The 20731-nt window shown below is 37.7% G+C and overlaps 1 protein-coding gene across 6 annotated transcripts in view; it reads left to right on the top strand.

Annotated features, from left to right (window-relative positions):
* The window catches only part of PRKG1 (protein kinase cGMP-dependent 1), a 1340863-nt gene that overhangs the window by 1306926 nt on the left and 13206 nt on the right, over positions 1-20731 (top strand). For all 6 annotated transcript variants that reach the window (XM_043924973.1, XM_043924972.1, XM_043924975.1 and 3 more), the window contains 4 exons: positions 7661-7800; positions 9284-9373; positions 17275-17416; positions 18942-19105. In XM_043924973.1, coding sequence (XP_043780908.1) covers positions 7661-7800; positions 9284-9373; positions 17275-17416; positions 18942-19105 — 536 coding nt within the window. The remainder of the gene's footprint in view (positions 1-7660; positions 7801-9283; positions 9374-17274; positions 17417-18941; positions 19106-20731) is intronic.

The raw sequence follows: 20731 nt of genomic DNA, 5'->3' as shown, positions 1-20731 counted from the left end.
ATTCTTTTGATACAGTTATAGATGGGATTATTTTAATTCTTTTCTGTTAGTTCATTGATAGTTTATAGAAATGCAGTAGATTCCTGTATATTAATTTTGTATTGTGAAACTTTACCAAATTCACTTATAGTTTTAATAGGGTTTTTTTTGGGGGGGAGTGATATCTTTAGGATTTTCTATATATAATATCATGCCATCTGTAAACAGTAACAGTTTTACTGCTTCTTTCCAGTTTGGATTCCTTTTATTTCTTTTCTACCCTGACTACTATAGTTAGGACTTTCAGTACTGTGTTTAATAAAAGTGATGAGAGTGGGCATCCTTATATTGTTCCTAATCTTAAGGAAAATACTTTTAGCGTTTCACTGTTGAATATCATGTTAGCTGTGGATATGTCATGTTTATATATTGAGGCATTTTCCCCTCAATACCCACTTTGTTGAGAGTTTTTAATCATGAATCAATGTAGAATTTTGTCAGAAGATTTTTTGTGTCTATTGAGATATTTTATTTCTCAGTCTATTAATGTGGAGCATCATATTAATTGATTTGCAGATATTAACCATCCTTGCATTCCCTGCTGTAAATCCCATTTGATCATGGCTTATGATTATTTTAATGTTTTGTTGAGTTTGTTTTGCTAACATTTTGTTGAGGGTTTTTGCATCTATATTCACCAGTGATTTGGCCTGTAATTTTTTTTTTTTTAATGGTATCTTTATCTCATTTTGGTATCAGGGTGATGCTGGCCTGGTAGAATGGATTCAGAAATGTATTTTTCTCTTTAATATTAGTACACACAGTATTGTTTAAGAGGCCTCAAACTATCTTTATTTTTTTTAATCCTTTTTTCATTTTTCTATTCAGCTTGTGTAATTTCCATTACTTAGATAAGATCACTTATCTATTCCTCTGGGCTTCCCTTGTGGCTTAGCTGGTAAAGAATCCTCCTGCAATGTGGGAGACCTGGGTTCAATCCCTGGGTTGGGAAGATTCCCTGGAGAAGGGAAAGCCTACAAGGCTACCCACCCCAGTATTCTGGCCTGGAGAATTCCATGGACTGTACAGCCCATGGGGTCACAAAGAGTTGGACACGACTGAGTGACTTTCACTTCACTTCACTTATCATCTAATCTACTATTGATCATTCTGATGTACTTTTTACTTCACTTACCATGTTCTTCAGATCTGGTTCTTCTTTATATTTTCTAACTCTTTGGTGAAATTCTGTGTTTATCCATGCATTTTTTATGATCATTATCTTGAACTCTGTTTTGGGTAGAATGCTTATCCACACTTTGTTTAGTTCTTTTTCTGAGGTTTGGTCTTATTCCTTAGTTCAGTGGTGGGGCTGAGTCCCCACAGAGCTGTCTGCATGACTTGGGCCGGAGGGGCATGTCTGGGGCTGGTGCCAAGTACCCAGTGCTATTAGAATAGAGTCGCTGAGTCATGTCTGACTCTGTGACCTCATGAACTGTAGCCCCCCAGGCTCCTCTGTCCATGGGATTCTCCAGGCAAGAATGCTGGAGTGTGTTGCCATTCCCTTCTCCAGGGGATCTTCCTGACTGAGGGATTGAACCTGGGTATCCTGTATTGAGCCACCAGGGAAGCCTAATAGGATAGAAAGAGGATTCTGAAGTTGTACTTTGCAGTGCCTGTGTCCACATGGTTAGAACAAGCTCCCTAAAAAGGTACCAAGGGTGCTTCTATTGCCCCCCTGCCTCTCCAGAGGCTCTCAGAGATGAGTAAGTAGTTCTGATTCAGGCTCCTTTCAAACTTCTGGGACTTGAAGTATGTGAGATTTTTGTACATGCCACTTAAGAGTGAAAAAAGCCCTCCTGCTTTCTTTAACACAAACCTCGCTGGTTTTCAAAGCCAGATGTTATAGGGGCTCATATTTTAGGTGTAGGACCCACAGGCCAGGGAGACCAACATGAGATTGGACCCCTTGTTCCTTGGAGAGGACTTCTGTGATTGTAATATTCCTCTTGTTTGTGAGTTGCAGATCCAAGGGTGTGGGTCCTGACAGTACTGGGTTTCTGCCTCTCCTCCTTGTTTCATGGCAATTCCTTCTTTCCGTCTTTAGTTGTAGAAGATCTTTGCTGCTAGTCCTCATGTCACTCTCATAGACGGTAGCTCTGTAAGCAGCTGTAACTTTGCTGTGTCTGTGAGAGGATGTGAGTTCATGGTCTCCCTGCTCTGCCATCTTGCCCACCCCTCCCTGTTATAAGCTTTTCTAAACTCACTTCATCACCTGTGGTCTATAGCATTAGCTTACCTAAGCAAGTCATCCTTTCCTGTTGTGCATGGAAATGTAATTTGAACTACTTTATAAAGGAATTTTGCATAATAATAGGCTATGTGATATTGATTTTGATATCAAAATGTCGATATTGATATTGATATCGAACCTTAATTTAATAAATTATTTTAATTACAGTACAGTTCAGAAATCCATTTTCTTCCAAAATAATGGAAAGATATCTATAGTGCTAAATAAACTGTGAACTGTTAATAAAAAGGTTCAATAGATGAATGGCCAAGTAGATTCTAAGGACCAACCCCTAGTCATTGCACTGAGCTAATTTTAACCTTGCTCTGATCAAAACCCTCTTTTCTAGTAAGTGTAAAGAATTAGGTCCAGCAGGAGACAAGCCTTTATAAAGCAAATGTTTGTCCCAGATAAAAGAAAGCACATATTTAAATACAGCTAGCAACTGTGTTTTCAAAGCTCTTTAAAATACTGGTAGTACTGCCTCTCATCTTCAGGTCCATATTATTTGGGGACCACATAGAGCCTGACAGTTAATAATGTGTCAAAATCTTTGTCAAAAATTCCCATATTAAGATTCACCTTGCTGAAGTATATATTCCTTCAAATGGCAACCCAGTGTTTCACGTTAAAATAACTTTTTACACAAATGAAACTTTTGCTAATTTTTATTTCTGATATAGCACATAGCATTACTTATAAAAAACAAAAGAAAGATATTGAGTATTAGCATTTTTTAATTCATGTTTCCTTTCTAGAAATCTTGAGAGAGAAATCAACGTGGCACAAGGGTCAGCAATCTTTAACCTAAAGCCTCTCAATCTGCTGCTTATTCACTGGGTAGAAGTGAAGTAGGTGGGTTGGGAATACAAACTGGTTCAAAGTTTCATTCCTGTAGTGGATCATATTTTGACAAAATTGCTTTGGCCTGAAGAGAACATTAAACTCAGAAGCACAAAGGAATAAAAGCAACTAACTGGATGTGTTCTCTGTTCCAGAAAATATGTTTGATATATAGGCCCTTTTATTTCATCTTCACAGGTAAGAATTATTCCCATATTACAGATGAGGAAACAGAGTTTTAGAAATGTGTCCAAGATCACAATCAAAAAAAAAAAAAAAAGTTGATATTTAAACAAAGGTAGACAAGTTTCAAAATTCACATTCTCAACCAGTGCATTAGCCTGTACATCTAGGTGGTATTGGAATGATCTGCAAAGACAGACCTGGAAATCATGCCTGACCAAGCAGGCTGGGAAGGATTCCTGAGCAAAAGAAAGAAAGTATGCATTCCTTTCCTTCTCTTTTGCCTGCCTCTGTCCACACTCAACACTGTCATCTCTAGTTGAACTGCTATAAAATCATCATCATTATTTCAAATTGGCACAAGTGGTGTTGGTATAACTAATCTGGTGGTGGTGGTTTAGTTGATAAGTCTTTTCTGACTCGTTGTGACTCCATGGACTTTAGCCCGCCAGGCTTCTCTGTCCATGGGATTTCCCAGGCAAAAATACTGGAATGGGTTGCCATTTCTTTCTCCAGGGGATCTTCCTGACCCAGGGGTTGAACCTGCATCTACTGCATTACAGGTGGATTCTTTATCACTGAGCCACCAAATAATTAATTTGGCCAATAGGACAAATAAAAAACAAACTACATTTCACCTTAAAATTTTTCATGGATTAGTTTTGTGAAAACACCTTCATAATAAAGCACAATAGTTTAGACTCACTTAATACAAACTTCTGTAACTTACTCTGAGAGTTTGTGTTGAAATAAAAAAATAAGGTATGTTCTTTAAGGATATGACTAGTGTGGTTCAGCCTGAACTTGAATAGGTTGTTATCCTACTGCACACAACTTCTCAAGGTCTTTGCATTCATGGAATCTTAATACAGTGGATTACACTGTACCAGAATCCTTTGAGAGAGTCAGAATAAATAGCTATTCTGATTTAAAAAGACTAAAAATTTTTCCATGACCAGAGTCATTATTTTCACTTATCATACAGGTGAGTTATGCTAACTGTGAAAGTTAACCATTTCAAAAAAGTTAAAAAGAACTAAATCAACTAAAAATCTCCCTAAGAGACCATTGTTAATATATCAGTGAACACATTTCTATTTGACCCTTCATAAATATATTTTGTATTTAGATGCAGATGGACAACTGTCCCCAAAATTCAGTTGACATCCTAGAGATGATGTTATTAATGTAGAAGGCTGTGTGGCTGGGAATAATACCATATCTTAGTCATTCAAGGAAAAATGAAGGTTAAGAAAACACGTTGTAAGCATAAAAACTGAAAATTCAGAGCTGAATTATATAGATATTTGGTATGTATATTTTCTATGCCATATCAGCATACAGAAATCTTTTCTTCCTTCTTATGCATAAGGGCAGTTTTGGAAAGAAGGACAAGAGTAAATGCTATATACTTGTCATTTATAAGTTCGCTTGCTTTATCCTGTTAAGCTCAGAGATACGCAGTATGGTGTTAAGGTACCAGCTCTCTTGTGCCTTTGTCGATGATAAGTCATCATGGCTTATTTCATTCTTTCTTTGATTCCTTTAGTCAACAAATACTTCATGAGCATTTATTCTATGTCAGGCACAGTGAACAAAAAAAATCCCCAGTCTTGGGTTGCTTACAGAATAGTGAAAGGAGACAGATACTAAACAAGTAATCAGAATAAATATTTGGTGTCATGAATACAGAATAAATATAGTTTGTGATAGAGCTATATAGAACTCTACAAAAGGGAAGGGAGAAGTAGGTGGTTACTCTTTTATGTAGACTGGTGTGAGGAGAGACTTTCTAAGTAAGGAAACATTTGAGCATAGAATTTAGGAAACTGAGCAGCAAGCCCGGAGGATAACTGTGCGAGAATATTTAGACAGGTGTGGGCAAATGGCCTGAGGTAAGAGCTTGCTTATTGTGCTCAAGGAGCAGCAAGGTATCCAGTGTGACCTGAACACAGTGACCCCAGGGCGGGAGTGAGGCTCACAGGGAGCAGGAGTTCAAATGATGCAGGGCCTTATAGGCATCTGTGACAGCTTTGTCTTTATCATGAATGAGCTGGGAAGCCACTGCAGTGTTTGAGCACAGAAGTGACATGATCTACCTTTGTTTTAAGGATAACATTTGATCTACCCAAGATGCATGTGGAGACACAATAATGCATGCCCACATGGTGGTACTTTCTCCTGTAAGGTCACAATTAACTCCATACAGTACATGGTGTTATCCTCAGCCAGAATGGGGCTCAGAGAAGTTACTCAGCTGCCCAAGAAGACTGAGAGAGAGAGACCTTAAGTGGAGTTAGGATTGATGTCCAGACCTGTCACCCTAAAGCCAGAGTTCTTTCCTCCTAACCTGTACACAAGTTAAAATGTTAACTACTCTAGAGAGAGTAATTGTTACATTGTGTGACCTACTTTTCAGTCATTTATCTGGGTAAGACTCTAAAGAGGGAATATGATCAGATTTCGTCTCTGAATGTTAATACTCTTTTTTAACTTGTTATTTTATATTGTAGTAGAGACGATTAACAATACTGTGATCGTTTCAGGCACACAGCAGAGTGATGCAACCATACATGCACATGTATTCATTCTACCCCAGAACCCCCTCCCATCCTAACACTGACATTGAGCAGTTCCCTGTCCTATACAGGAGGTCCTTATTGGCTATCCATTTTAAATACAGCAGTGTGTACATGTCCATCCCAAGCTCCCAAACTATCCGGTCTCCCCTCATTCCCCCAGCAACCATAATTGGTTCTCTAAGTCTGTGATTCTGTTTCTGTTTTGTAAATAAGTTCATTTGTATCATTTCTTTTCAGATTCTGCACATAAGGGATATTATGTGACATTTCTCTTTCTCTGACTGACTTCACTGTAACAATCTCTAGGTCTATCCATGTGAATGTTAGTATTCTGACACAGCTCATTTTTCATGTCATCTTTCTTCTCTGTCCAAATTTCTTTTAGAAGTGAATTTTCACATTTTGTATTTTACTATGAACTATAACTGAGCTCATTTGTGTCACACTAATCTATCATCTCAACAAGGATCACAAACGGCATAGAGGGCCTTTAGCTGTTTAAGGCATTTTCAAATATCCATTTTCCCTTCTAACCTGTCGTAGATTCTCAAATGCTGGCAGCAAACTGAAGCCTCTTTATTTGAAGTGTCTTCATGTTTCTTCTAAAGACCTTGCCACATCAATGTCTTCTCAGTTGAATTCAGTCTGTCCATGTGTACATGAACAAGACACTTAAAACCTTCACCATCCTTGCAGCTAAAGCTGTAAGCAATTCACAACTAAAGAGGGGGCGGGCATACTTCAGTTGAAAAGCAGAAATGGCTTGTTGTCTTATTTCTCCAGTGCCTTCATTAGTTCAGAAAAATGTGGGCTGTTTGGTATTATCTTGTGGATTCTTTGGCCTGAGAGCACTAGATGATAACTTATTGTTAGGTGATTAGCTCTGCTCTCTGTCCTCCTTCCAAGGAGAGAGTCATCTTGCTGAATTCTTTGTAAAACGGTGAACACAGACTACCACCTATATTTGGAATGGTATCTGGAGGACCCAAGCCCCTCCAGAGTCACCAAGAGCCAAGAGGGAATGCAACAGAGGCTTGGAAGTACTGGGGACACCAAGACTCAGCTTAGGTCTCCCAGTTAGTATAACCATGGAGTAAAGTTTAAGGTCAGAGAGGATTAAAGCCATCATACCTATTTTGAGAAGACAAAGGAAAGCAGTTTCCAGAATCTTTTGAAAAACAAAAAATTCTTATTACCATCTCTGTTTTCTTTAACTGGAGAGAAGGAAAGACAGAGATAAAAAGAAGTAACAGTACATAAATTTTCAGTCTCAGCAGAGACAAGGGTCTGTCACTGAATTAAATAACTCTAGAAATGTTTGTGGACTAGAACTAAAGAGGAAAATCATATAGGACCATATGGCCTTACTTTTTCAAAACTCACTGGAAGTAATAAAATTGGAGAAGAAATTAGTTTTTATTTCTACTTTTCTGATTCAAGGAGAAAAATGGTAAAGTATACTCAAACACATAATATGAAATGACATGAAATAATACAAAGAGAATCAAATACACTTGCCCTCTTCTAATCCCAGTGGGCACAAAACTAATTGGGAATCCAGTTGGTAAAACTGTATCAGGTCCAGTGGAATGAGACTGGGCAATGTCTGTGAGCCCTGGATTTCAAATCCAGCTCCAGACAGGCTTTACCATGACACAGGTGGTGTTCGGGGTGTCATTTCAATGCTCCATGCACCTGTTAATTTGGAGCTAAGAATGTATTGTTATATTAACTCTGTAGATTCTTTTTTCTCACTCACTCCCTTCTGACTTTCTTTAAGGTCCAGTTAAAAAGTGAAGAATCCAAAACCTTTGCAATGAAGATTCTCAAGAAACGCCACATTGTGGACACAAGACAGCAGGAACACATCCGCTCGGAGAAGCAGATCATGCAGGGGGCTCATTCTGACTTCATAGTGAGGTAAGGGCCATAAAGAAGGCTGAACACCAAAGAACTGATGCTTTTGAACTGTGGTATTGGAGAAGACTCTTGAGAGTCCCTTGGACTGCAAGGAGATCCAACCAGTCAAACCTAAAGGAGATCAGTCCTGAATATTCACTGGAAGGACTGATGTGGAAGCCTCAATACTTTGGCCACCTGCTGTGAAGAGTTGACTCACTGGAGAAGACCCTGATGCTGGGAAAGATTGAGGGCAGGAGGAGAAGGGGGCGACAGAGGATGAGATGGTTGGATGGCATCACCGACACAATGGACATGAGTTTGAGCAAGCTCCAGGAGTTGGTGATGGACAGGGAGGCCTGGCATCAGACACAACTTCGCTACTGAACAACAACAAGGACCCTGCCCAAGGCTTCAAGTCCCGCATTCCAAGTGGAAAAGCAACCTCTAAACTCTCTGCCATGTGCGCTCACTGTTACACATTAGATTCACACAAAGAAACATATTTTTAAATCAGCTTTTAAGAAAGTTTTCACTCAATTAGAAAGCACTAAAATATTGATTTTTAAAAAATGAGAATCAGATTCTGAAAAAAAAAAAATGTTTTTCCTAAAGGAAAAATCAGACTTTGTGATGTTCCATTTTTATCTTCAGTTATTCTAGAACTCTACATAGACCTCTGGTACTTGAAAGACAAATTATTAATACCAAAAATCAAACTATTTTACATTGAATATTCTTTATTTCAATATTTCTTGAAGATTTTAAAAAATGAAATGACTGTTCCGTCTCAGTATTTTGAGAGCACTCATAAGACGACAGTGGGAATGTTTTTTTAATATATGCAGATTTTCTAGTTAATTTGCCAGTGGCACTTGCTGAAAACAGGGTATTACATGAATTTAAGTGACCAGTGTAAAATATCATACACATCTGTACTTTAAAGTGTCATCACTGTATATCCATGTTTATGTTTATGCATGTTTATGACCACTAAATAGCGCTCAAGAGGCCATGCTTGAAATGTTAGCCAAATTGGAATTAGAGAAATCCCAAAAAGTCCTCTTGGTCCATAATCATTGGGATTAAGCTTCCTGGTGGCTCAGACAGTAGAGAATTTGCCAATGCAGAAGACACGGGTTTGATCCCTGGGCTGGGAAGATCCCCCCTGGAGAAGAGCATGGTGACCCACTCCAGTACTCTTGCCTGGAGAATCCCTTGAACAGAGGAGCCTGGCAGGCTACAGTCCAAAGGATCGCAGAGTCAGCAATGACTAAAGTAACTGAATACAATACATTTCAAAGGAGAGTCTACGCCCTACATTGTGTGAATCATAAACATAACCTTTTTCCTCTTTATGAATTTAGATCTTTCTCACTCCTTTAATAAAATTTCAAGTTTGGCAAATCAAGAGTAAGACTATAATCTGGGCAATGAAAAATATTTACATGCTTTTAAAAACAGTAATGTTTATAATTCTTGTTTTTCTGTTTGCAATTCACAGATTATACAGAACATTTAAGGACAGCAAATATTTGTATATGTTGATGGAAGCTTGCCTAGGTGGAGAGCTCTGGACCATTCTCAGGGATCGGTAAGTTTTAAAAAATTTCTATCATGCCTTTGAAAATGTAGTTGATGGTGATGGTTTGTAAGGAGAGTGAATTATTATAAAAGACATGTGTACATTTTATATATGCTTCTATTTCAAAATGTAAAGTAACAATGGGTCACAACCTATAGTTGGCCACTATACACATATGATTTAATGTGAATAGGAAACTCACTGTTTCAGATTTGTAACCAATGATACAGGATTAGTCCATCTTAAAAATGACCTCTCAAGGTACATACAGAGGCCTTAGTTTAGCGTGAACATCATAATCAGATAACTGTATGCCTAGAAGTCACTTCATTGCTGTTAACAATGAAGAGAATTAGTTATTTTATAGTTGCAATCTAGATTAATGGTCATTGAATTGTTCTACTCATTCTCCAGATAAGAATTTTTTCCAAAGAATTCCAAGTCCAAGAATTTTTTCTTTACTTTTACACTTCTCTTTGGTGTCCTTGGTGGCTCAGATGGTAAAGCATCTGCCTGAAATGCGGGAGACCCAGGTTCAATCCCTGGGTCGGGAAGATCCCCTGGAGAAGGAAATGGCAACCCACTCTGGTATTCTTGCCTGGAAAATCCCATGGATGGAGGAGCCTGATGGGCTGCAGTCCATGGGGTCTCAAAGAGTCGGACACAACTGAGCGACTTCACTTTCTTTTCATTCTTTGGTTTCAAAATTAACAGAATTTCCAGCCATCCTTTTCATTCCATACCTGATCTTGGGAAGAAGATGAATCCACTTATAAGCAGTATTTCATCTGACCAATCTAACTTAGAGTTACTCCTTTGTGCCCTTTCAGGACAGGTAAAGTTGGTCTAGTTACTGCCTGTTTCTTTTAATAATGCAAAATTAGCTTTCTAATTCCTATTTATGTAGTTAACAGTCTTTAAAAAATAGTCTATAAAATGTCCTGGGAGATTATTACCAACCTTAAATGTTTACTTAAACAAACAAACAAACAAACAGCATATTTTCTGTGAATGATCATTCAAAAGGCATCTTTGTTCCTTTGAACATTCATCTTTAGACATCTCTTTATTTGTTACAGTCTCACCCCTCAGACTCTCCTTCATCAGGTAACATCTTTCAGACTCAGGGACAGACAGCCCTGATGTTGCCAGAAAGCCGTGTTATTTTTTTGACAATTTGTTATTTTGTAGATATCCCCAAATAGCACCACTAGTTCTTTATAAACTATTGCATTAGAGTCTCACTCCTAATTATATCCTCATGGTGCCTGCCTGTCTTTGTACCCTTTCAGGTCTTTTATTCCCATTGCCTTACTTGTACATGTCAGATGGATTTCTTTTCACCTCATTGTGTCTTATTACACAAATATTTTCTTAAATTCAAGATAAATAAACCTATTAGGGAATATATCATTTTGGCATGAGGGGACAGGGTTAAACATCTGTACTAAGCTATTATATCACAGCAAATTACTACATGACTTAATATTTGGGTACAGATTATATGTCAGGCATTGTGATAGAGGCCAGGGATAAAATGATAAATCAAATAAATGTGGTCCCATGCCTCATAACTTACAGGCTGTTGCACAAATATTCTGATTTCTGAGTTAATATCTGGTCTATCCTTTTATGCTTCTACTATCTTATTTTTTACCTGATCTTTCAATCCACTGAAGTATTTGAAATCTCCTCTCTACTTTATTCTAATTAGAATAGGAGATTTACACATAGAAGTAAATATTAAAGCATTTATAAGCCACTTAGGCAGAGGAACAGCTATCTTAAACTTCTACTAACTTCTTTAACAAGACACAAACAACAATAAAAAAATTTTTAATAATTAAATAATTAAATGTTAGCCTAAAGTCCACTGAAACATGCATAGGCATCAGTTAAACTTATTTTTTGAAATAAAATATTTCCTATTTCTCCATACTTACTTTGATTCTGCATTTTTTAGGTACATAATGCTAGCCAAGGCTTACAAGTGAGATGTATTTTTGATCTATCAGGGTAGCAAAGGAATGCAATTAAGAAGTAGGTTATCTGCCTGGTGGTTCAGCGGGTAAAGACTCTGCCCGCAATGCGGGAGACCTGGGTTTGATCCCTGGGTTGGGAAGATTTCCTGGAGGAGGGCGTGGCAACCCTCCAGTATTCTTGCCTGGAGACTTCCATAGAAGTCATATAGCCCATGGCGTCACAAAGTGTTGGACATGACTGAGCAACTTTCACTTCACTTTCCCTTATCTTGGGAGGAGAGGAAGGAAGGAGAAGATCAGTGATGGTCCTTTCTCTACCTCTACCGGGCTGCTTTTTGAATCTTTCCTTTGTCCTCCCTTTTATCATCCTTGGGTTTGGGGTACTAGTTGCTAAGTCTCCCGAGTGTATTAAATACTCCTCAAGGAGGCATGCTCTGGAGAAACAGTAGTTAGCTGATATTTCCTAAAGATTCAGACATTAAAAGCAATGGAGCTAACACATAAAATGATCTCAGAGTCACTGCCCTCTGCCAGCTTTCTTTCTTATATATGTCAGTAGTCTTATTACTTTCATTCAAGAGATTTTTTTTTTTCCTATTCAAGAAATTGCTGGAGGAAAAACATACTTTTGGACATCCAGGCTCCAATTAATATTGTCACAGACTAGCTTTCTCATTGCTTGTTTAAACTGGGGCAGAAAATCCTAAACATTAATTGCTAGAACCAAAAAAAAAAAAACAAGAGAAAAAGAAAACTATGTTACTAGTCATAATGTATATAAAATATCCGTATTCAAAACAAACCATATTGTTCAATTTGTTTAATTTTCCTCTCATGTCCCAGTAAGTAATAGTAAGGAAGAAGCCATTCTGAAAGTATAAAGGAAATGTACTGGTTGTCGGGTTAATCTGAAGAAAGGCTTGTGTGACCCCTGAGCCTCAGGTATTTAGCTCAGGAAGTCTCTAATAGCAATGACATCCTCCTTATTTTACCTCCCAGCTGAGCTGACCATTTCTTGCTTCTCACTCTTTCTTCTCATCAGCAGAGAAAAAGAACACAGGGCAGTTTTTTTATTTATTGTCAAGAAGTAAGAATTGATACCGATACCATATTTACAAACAGGTTTTGAAGACTATTAAATATTTTCTCATCTTTGAAATATAAGGCACTGAAAGGTTAATTCTGACAGTTATTGCCCTAGTTTATTCTTCATTAGCTATCATGTTTTATCTTCTAGTTTATGACTTTTCCCCACAAATTCTGTTACATGATTTGGAATAGATTGGTGCAAACTGTATTCACCTCTCCTCTATAACAGTTACAGAATTAGTAACCCCTGCAACTTTCTTAAAAATGTAAGTGGTTAATATGGTAAGTATATATACTTATGTTAGGATATATTATATAGCATTAGTATTTATATGTTACATATTAATAGCAGTTAATATATATTATGATGAATATAAATATAATAAACGATTAGCATTTTTTAAAAGTACATGTTCATTTTTCCTATGAAAGTGAAAGTCACTCAGTCATGTCTGACTCTTTGCGACCCCATGGACTATAGAGTCCATGGAATTCTCCAGGCCAGAATACTGGAGTGGGTAGCCTTTTCTTTCTCCAGGGATCTTCCTGACCCAAGAATCGAAATGGGATCTCCTGTATCACAGGTGGAATCTTTAGCAGCTGAGCTACCATAGAATATATTAAATAATTAAGAAGCCATAATTTTCACATCTCACTTCTGGTCTTCACTTTTCCTGGATATGTTTTATAAGCCAGCCAGTAACGTTCTATATACATTCTCCTTTTTTCCAGCTACTTTATGGAAGGAGATTACTTGAATTCCATCTTAGATGACCGATTAGGTGGAAATGTGTCATTTCTTAGTGTGGTTGAAATTACTTTTAAGGAAATGAGTATTTTCACAATAATTTAGCCTCCCTAATTTAACAATTGGCAATAAACCTGTAGCATGATGCTTCAGGTTTATATACTCTCTAATGAAAAGAAGGAACTTATTCTTCAGTAAGAGATGCTTTGTCTTTTTCATCCTGTCGTTTCAGGACTTGGTTTATGACAAGCTGATTAAACATTGTGACTAAATTTTGAGTATATTAATAAGTGTACATAACCCTTGAATTCCCTGAATCAAATGGTTGTTATGTGCTGCCATCTAGCTAAGATAAAATACCCACTCACTCCCACAGAGGATACAAGAGCCTATTCCTTACTTGTTAATTGAAATGACCCAACTGCCAAGGCATAATTTATTATTTCAGAGAGCTCTATAGGGCAATGATTTATTTCTTTAAGCAACTTTCTGTTGATAAAACAAGCTTTCATTTTTGTTTTAAATCAAATTTACACTGTCATTTCCAATTCTAATGGTAATTTTTCATTCTGAATCAGCCTAATGCTATGCTTTTTGACTGCTTTCCAAAAGTGTATTTTAAAATTCAGATTCCCTGCATTAAATGTTTAGTGATGAAACTGTTTCTGGTAAACATTTTGTGTGCATATATTGTATTGACTTGTCACATAACATGAAAATGGATTTGAGACAAATTTTTACTTAATTTTTAAAATCAGTTTCAAATGTCTATATATATATGTGTGTGTGTGTGTGTGTGTGTGTGTGTGTGTATGAGATACTCAATCCAGATCTGAGGAACTAGAAACCAGCTTTCTAGAGCCTTCCAAATTCCAAAATGGCTCAGAACCAAATCATCAGGAACTAAAGACCCAATGATATACGTCAGTTCCTTCATGGTGGAAAAAGGAGGGTTTCAATTGTAAAAGGATAATTTTTACCTATACACTTGTGAGAGGCATGGAGAAAGTGAAAAGAACAGAGATTAGCAGAAAACTCTTCAGAGCTGACTCAAAGTGAGCCCTTGCAGTGAGAAGCAGCAAATGTTTCAATAACAGCGATAATTAGAGTTGCAAACTCCCCACTCCCATCCCCAAAGACTGTCCTGTATCAGTCATTTTTCCTAGATTAAGACACTGGTGACACTAAAGAAGAGTTTTTTGATGCTGCCATTCCCTTCTCCAGGGGATCTTCCCGACCCAGGGATCAAACCTGGTCTCCCACATTGAAGGCAGATTCTCTACCATCTGAGCTACCAGGGGAGTCCCTCACACGCATACAATAATGGCAACTATTTACTGAGTGCCAAATGTGTGCCAGGCACTTATTTTAATACACACTGCAAATTTTTTGTACCTTCACAACAACCCAAAGAGAGAATTTCTGTTACTGGCCTCATTTTGAACATGACAACACTAAGACCCAGAGAGGCAGTTAGTTGTTTAAAATTAAATAGTAAATGGAACTCAGATTTCAATCCAGGACTTTGCTTCAGAGTTCACATTTCTAACCTATTACCCTCTCTCATGAATCTGAGCTTGTAGTAAGATTGTTTTGTCTTTCTGCTAAATATGAGTATCATTCAGCAGAGATGCCATGAGAAATTGATCTTTCATTAAGTGTATTCTCTCTTTACAGTTTGGTTCTGTTTTATTAACAATGGAATATTAAGGGAAACAGATCTGTTGCTCGGCATTGCAACAGCAGAGGTAACTCTTCTAGCAGGAAGCAAGAGTTGTAGGCTTTGGAAAAGGCCCACCCATACCGCAATTAGACAGTCCTATTACAATGAAGTAATCAATTTTCTTATCAAAATAAGGCATGTAATGTGAAAAAAAGACAAAGCCCGATTCCATGTACTGTTTTTCTTTGGATTTTTCTTTGCAATGCTCTCCATTGAGAAGGGATTGAGGTTGTATATAGCACTCTGTTTAAAGCTGTATAATAATCAGCTACACATGGATGCTTGCTAATTCAGACAAATGATATCTCAAAGAAATATGCTGCTCTTGATAGACAAACATAATTAAGGTCAAAGATGAAAGAACCTTTAAGGTTCTACTCTATCTCTTTTGCAATTCACAGGATTACATAGTGTCAGGGCTTCCCTGATGGCTCAAGCAGTAAAGAATTTGCCTGCAGTGCAGGAGACTTCGGAAACATGGGTTCAATCCCTGATTAGGGATGATCCCCTGGATGAGAAAATGGCAACCCACTCCAGTATTCTTGCCTGGGAAATCCCATGGACAGAGGAGCCTGGTGGGCTACAGTCCATAAGGGCGCAGAGAGTCAGACATGACTGAGCACACATGCACGTAATTCTTTTTCCATTACCCAGGATTATATAGTGCTAGTTCTGCAAAGATAGCTCCAAGTCAAAAGACAATCCTAGCGTATTCTATACCATTCATTTCCTAATGTAAATGCAGTTAGTTGACTGAGCATGCACACATTCTTAATGAAACTTTGTATTGTCCTTATAAGTTCAACTTGTTCCACCCAGGTATTGTTGTAGAAGGATACCAGGAACTTAGTTATTATAGTTAAGATTCTAAGAAGTGGATATCACTTAAGCCTCAAGTTGTATTTCAACAAAAGACATTCCCTTTGGAAAGAACTAATTATTTCAGTGACAGCTCCCGGGACATCAGTAATTGAAATGAAGACTAGAACTTTCTGGAGGAGGCTACATATTTTTAAAACATGACCTGAAAGATGGCTGCCTTAGCCTTAGAGTCACTGATTAGTTTTGCAGAATAGCAGCCACATTCTACTTTTCAGTTTGTTAGAATTTACCCCTCAATACTGAAAAAGAAGCTAATGTGAGCAAAATGCAAACTGGTATCAGTGACTCTCAAGAAAGCAAATTCCAGGTCTCTACTTTGTACGTTCCCCAAAACCTGCTCTCCTGTTATATCTTAGCCACCTGAAGGGCTAATGAGCTAATGTTCACACTAATTTTCTTGAATTTTCATGAAATTATTTAATTGCATTTACTACTGTTTGAGAAAGAAGAGGAGGGGGAGGCAGTTTATCTTTCTAAGGGATTCCATGGTGGGAGGATGGGGATGGGTAAAGTATAAAAGTTTTGCCCTAGGGCCAAGGCGTTAACATTGGATGATAAGGTTTTTTCCTTTTTTGTTATTTCATTAAATAAACACACACAGAGACAAAGAGCTTTGTTGCTAAACACCATAATTGAGTTTAAACATTCCTTTTCAATTACATTTTTCCTTCTATTTATCTTTTAGCTCTATCTTTTCCTTCTAGTAAGAAGGCAGTAGCACAGGAAATAGATAATGTCTGTCTTCCTGGCAGAAGTTTCAAACAGAAGAATACTTAGGGACTTCTCTGGTGGTCCAGTGACTTATAATCTGTGCTCCTAATGTAGAGGGCTCAAGTTCGATCCCTGGTCAGGGAACTAGATCCCACACGCTGCAACTGCAAGTTCGAATGCCACAACTAAGACCCAGCACAGCAAACTAATTAATGAAATAAATATATTAAAATAAGAATACTTAGATTGTGATATGCGTTTATCAGTAGCACTGTAACTCATTTCCAAAGTGGTTCTTTGAAAACATTAAATTTTATTCACCTTCTCAGGAATTATATGTTATTATTTAGAAAGATTCAAAAAACAAGCTAAGAATAAATATGACTATACTCATACTCTCTTCTTTAAAAAACACCCCTTGGTAGACAGGGTCTAAAATAGAATTTGCCTCTCTTCTGCCTACCTCTCTGTAACTTTGCCTTTTTAGACTGTAGTAGGTTGTTGGGAGGAATCCAACATGAAACATGGTAAATGGCTGACCTCTTCTTCAGGAAGTTAGATTTAATCATCCTACTCATAAGAGCAAACAATTCCTTAACTTAACCCTTAAATGGTTTTTAAAACCCAATGCAGTGGTAGCCATATGACATTTGGACAGTAGGACATTGGTCTTTGGGGTCAAATTTTGACATCGGAATAGAGTGAAATAAGAAATTAAAACTTAGACAAACTAATTTCTTTCATACTTTTTTATTCCCCATTTTCTGTATCTCAGTGGGTCATTTGAAGATTCTACAACCAGATTTTATACAGCATGTGTGGTAGAAGCTTTTGCCTATCTGCATTCCAAAGGAATCATTTACAGGGACCTCAAGCCTGAAAATCTCATCCTAGATCACCGAGGTTATGCCAAACTGGTCAGTATGTTTCATACATGGTTTCTGCCTGCAATTTAAATACTAGTTTTTGAAGCTTTGTGAACATTACAATCTCATTTTTCTTTTAATATATAACATTTTTAAAAACAGGTTTCAGCATTACTGTTTTCAACTGACTATTCTTTCAAGTTAAATAGGGTTATGAGAAATTAAATTGGCTAGCTTTGAATGAATAAAATCCTGGCAAAAACCCTTAAATAGGTGTTAATCATGCTTAATCACATGTATCCTCAGACCCAGAAAAGCTTCATAGAAGTCCTTTTTCTAGCTGGCTTTCTGACATCCAAAGGGAATAGGTATTTGTATTATGGAGAATCATTATTTTAGATTTAAGAATAATGCTAATGCGACTGCCCTGGTGGTCCAGGGGTTGGGAGGCCCGACACAGGGAACACGGGTTTGATCCCTGATCCCCCAGGAGGATCCCACATGCCATGAAGTAGCTGGACCCACGCAGCACAATCACTGGAGCCTATGTGTCCTAGAGGACTGATCTGGTGGCTCAGACGGCCCATGCTCTGCAACAACAGAACCCACTGCAACGAGAAGCCCGCACATCGCACCTAGAGAGTAGCCCTTGCTCACCACAACTAGAGAAAAGCCCTCACGCAGCAATGAAGAGGCCCTGCACTGCAACAAAGACCCAGCACAGCCAAAAAATAATAATAATGATAGTGGGGAAAAAATGGGCTTTACAGGCAATGTTATCCAGTCCATGTTAGTAATAATATTAGTAATACTAAAATTGGTCAAGAGCTCTAAAGATTTATTGTAGAAAGGAAGTTCTCTTATTTTAAAATGCATAACTTTTGTAGACTTTGCATCTTTCAGTCCCTGATTCTAGTTTTTAAGTTCCTGGAATTTTTATTCAACCTATGGTTTTCAAAGAAATTTATATGCCATTAATAAGTAATTAATGGCAATTAATTATTTGTATTCTCCACCAGTTGCTTTAGAAAAAATAGGTTTTCTACATTTGAGGCTCCTCCTTCAAAAGTTTTCTAGGACAATGCAGATTACATTTCAATTTTATCTCTGTTTCCTAAGGACAGAGTTATTGGTTCCATAACTTTGTTATTCAGCTCCTTCAACAATAAAAATAGCTTCTCAATGAATATTAAATGAATTCAACTTCATTAAATCCAGCAGATATCTGGAAAATATGCCCGAGTAAAAGAGAAATTATTTGTTTATGCCCCAATCTCAACTGGCATGAAAGAAAGAAAAATGGAAATTATTTCTGCAAAGAAAGGTTTGCCTTTATTTTTGATGATGTGAATTTTATCCTATGTTAAGATTCCCATTTTTCCTGTTGAAACTGAACTGATCAGGAAGGCTTTGTTTATTTGAAATATAGAGATGACTCCTTTTAGAAGACAGGACTACAATAGTTTGCATCCGTTTTTATTTTATGATTATCATCAGTATACTTCAACAAAGTAACTTTTCCACTTTTAAGCTTAATCAAAAGTGGCTTGAAATATCTTGTTTCTCTCTCTGTAAGGTTGATTTTGGCTTTGCAAAGAAAATAGGATTTGGAAAGAAAACATGGACTTTTTGTGGGACTCCAGAATATGTAGCCCCAGAGATCATCCTGAACAAAGGCCATGACATTTCAGCCGACTATTGGTCACTGGGAATCCTCATGTACGAGCTTCTGACTGGCAGGTATGGACATTGATAAGAGAACTGCCTTCGGGATTGGGAATAAAGACCTGCCCTCTGTAGTTGAAATAAAAAAAAAAAAAGAAGTATAAAAAAAAAAAAAAAAGAGAACTGCCTTATAAAGATAGGCCAGCAAACAGCTACTCCCTCCTGCCTTTGTCTCTCTGATCAGACTATCTTAAAGCACTTTCACAGGTCTTGCTACCACACTTTTTAACTAGTTACGCAGATAACCACAGAGAAGGCAATGGCACCCCACTCCAGTACTCTTGCCTGGAAAATCCCATGAACGGAGGAGCCTGGTAGGCTGCAGTCCATGGGTTCGCTAAGAGTCAGATATGACTGAGTGACTTCACTTTCACTTTTCACTTTCATGCATTGGAGAAGGAAATGGCAACCCACTTCGGTGACCTTGCCTGGAGAATCCCAGTGACGGGGGAGCCTGGTGGGCTGCCGTCTATGGGGTCGCTAAGAGTCAGATATGACTGAGTGACTTCACTTTCACTTTTCACTTTCATGCATTGGAGAAGGAAATGGCAACCCACTTCGGTGACCTTGCCTGGAGAATCCCTGGGATGGGGGAGTCTGGTGGGCTGCCGTCTATGGGGTCGCACAGAGTTGGACACGACTGAAGCGACTTAGCAGCAGCAGCAGCAGATAACCAAGGATTCTTAAAGCAAAAACTAAAATGGGTCAGATGAGTGCAACAAACTCAACATCAACTCTTGGTCTCATTATTTATATATATGTGAATGTGGAAAGATCTCGTGTCTTTCTATGAGATCTGAGCCTAGTCATTTAGTCAGCAAGAAAGATGATAGTCATAAAAATATAGTCTGTTTTTCACAGAAGTTAAGAGAACCTGCTAGCAATTGTTATATCTAATTGAAATGTGAATGCAGATCTGTTGTGTAATAATACTGTAGTTACCAACAACTAAAAAAAGTACTACAGATACGACCAGGTATAAAACAGATCATAAACTCAAGGAAAAGAAAAACAAATAACACCACGAAGCCTTGGGCTCACTCAGCACAATGATTAACAGGGTCATGGTCATTATGAAGTAAAGAGTTCAGAAGAAGGTTAAATTTGTCCAGGGAGGCTTTTGAAGCACATAGGACTAGCTGGATCTTACAGGAAGAATAATAAAAAGTACAGCACATTCCAGGCAGAGGTATGGCTTAAACAGAGAGGGAGTACTGTGCAAAGACATGAAAAGGGCTGATGGTAAGAAATGATGGAAGATCAGTAAGAGTCACGTTTCAACAATAACGAGTGCTATGCCTGAGTGTTTGAACTCCATCCAGAGAGGCAGTCATTGAAGAGTTTCTGATAAAGGAGTGACATGTGTTACAGTATTTAAGAAAAACAATCTAGTGGTAATGTGTAGAGCAAATTGGAAGGATGGGGAAGCTAGTTTGAAGATCATTCCAATAATTCAGATCTAAGAAGAAGCATGTGGTGTAACGAATTACTTATGAAAACCTAGTAGCTATAGTGAAAATGAGAAAGATGGCACTTTTGGTCTCATGGTTATGAAGATACAATGAATCTATGAAGTACTTAGAAAGTCTAGATCATAAGAAGCACTTCATTAATGCTAACAGCTACTCCTAGTACTACCAT

Source organism: Cervus elaphus, chromosome 15, assembly GCF_910594005.1.
Source record: "Cervus elaphus chromosome 15, mCerEla1.1, whole genome shotgun sequence".
Taxonomy (NCBI): domain Eukaryota; kingdom Metazoa; phylum Chordata; class Mammalia; order Artiodactyla; family Cervidae; genus Cervus; species Cervus elaphus.
This window is presented reverse-complemented; position numbering and strand designations above follow the sequence as displayed.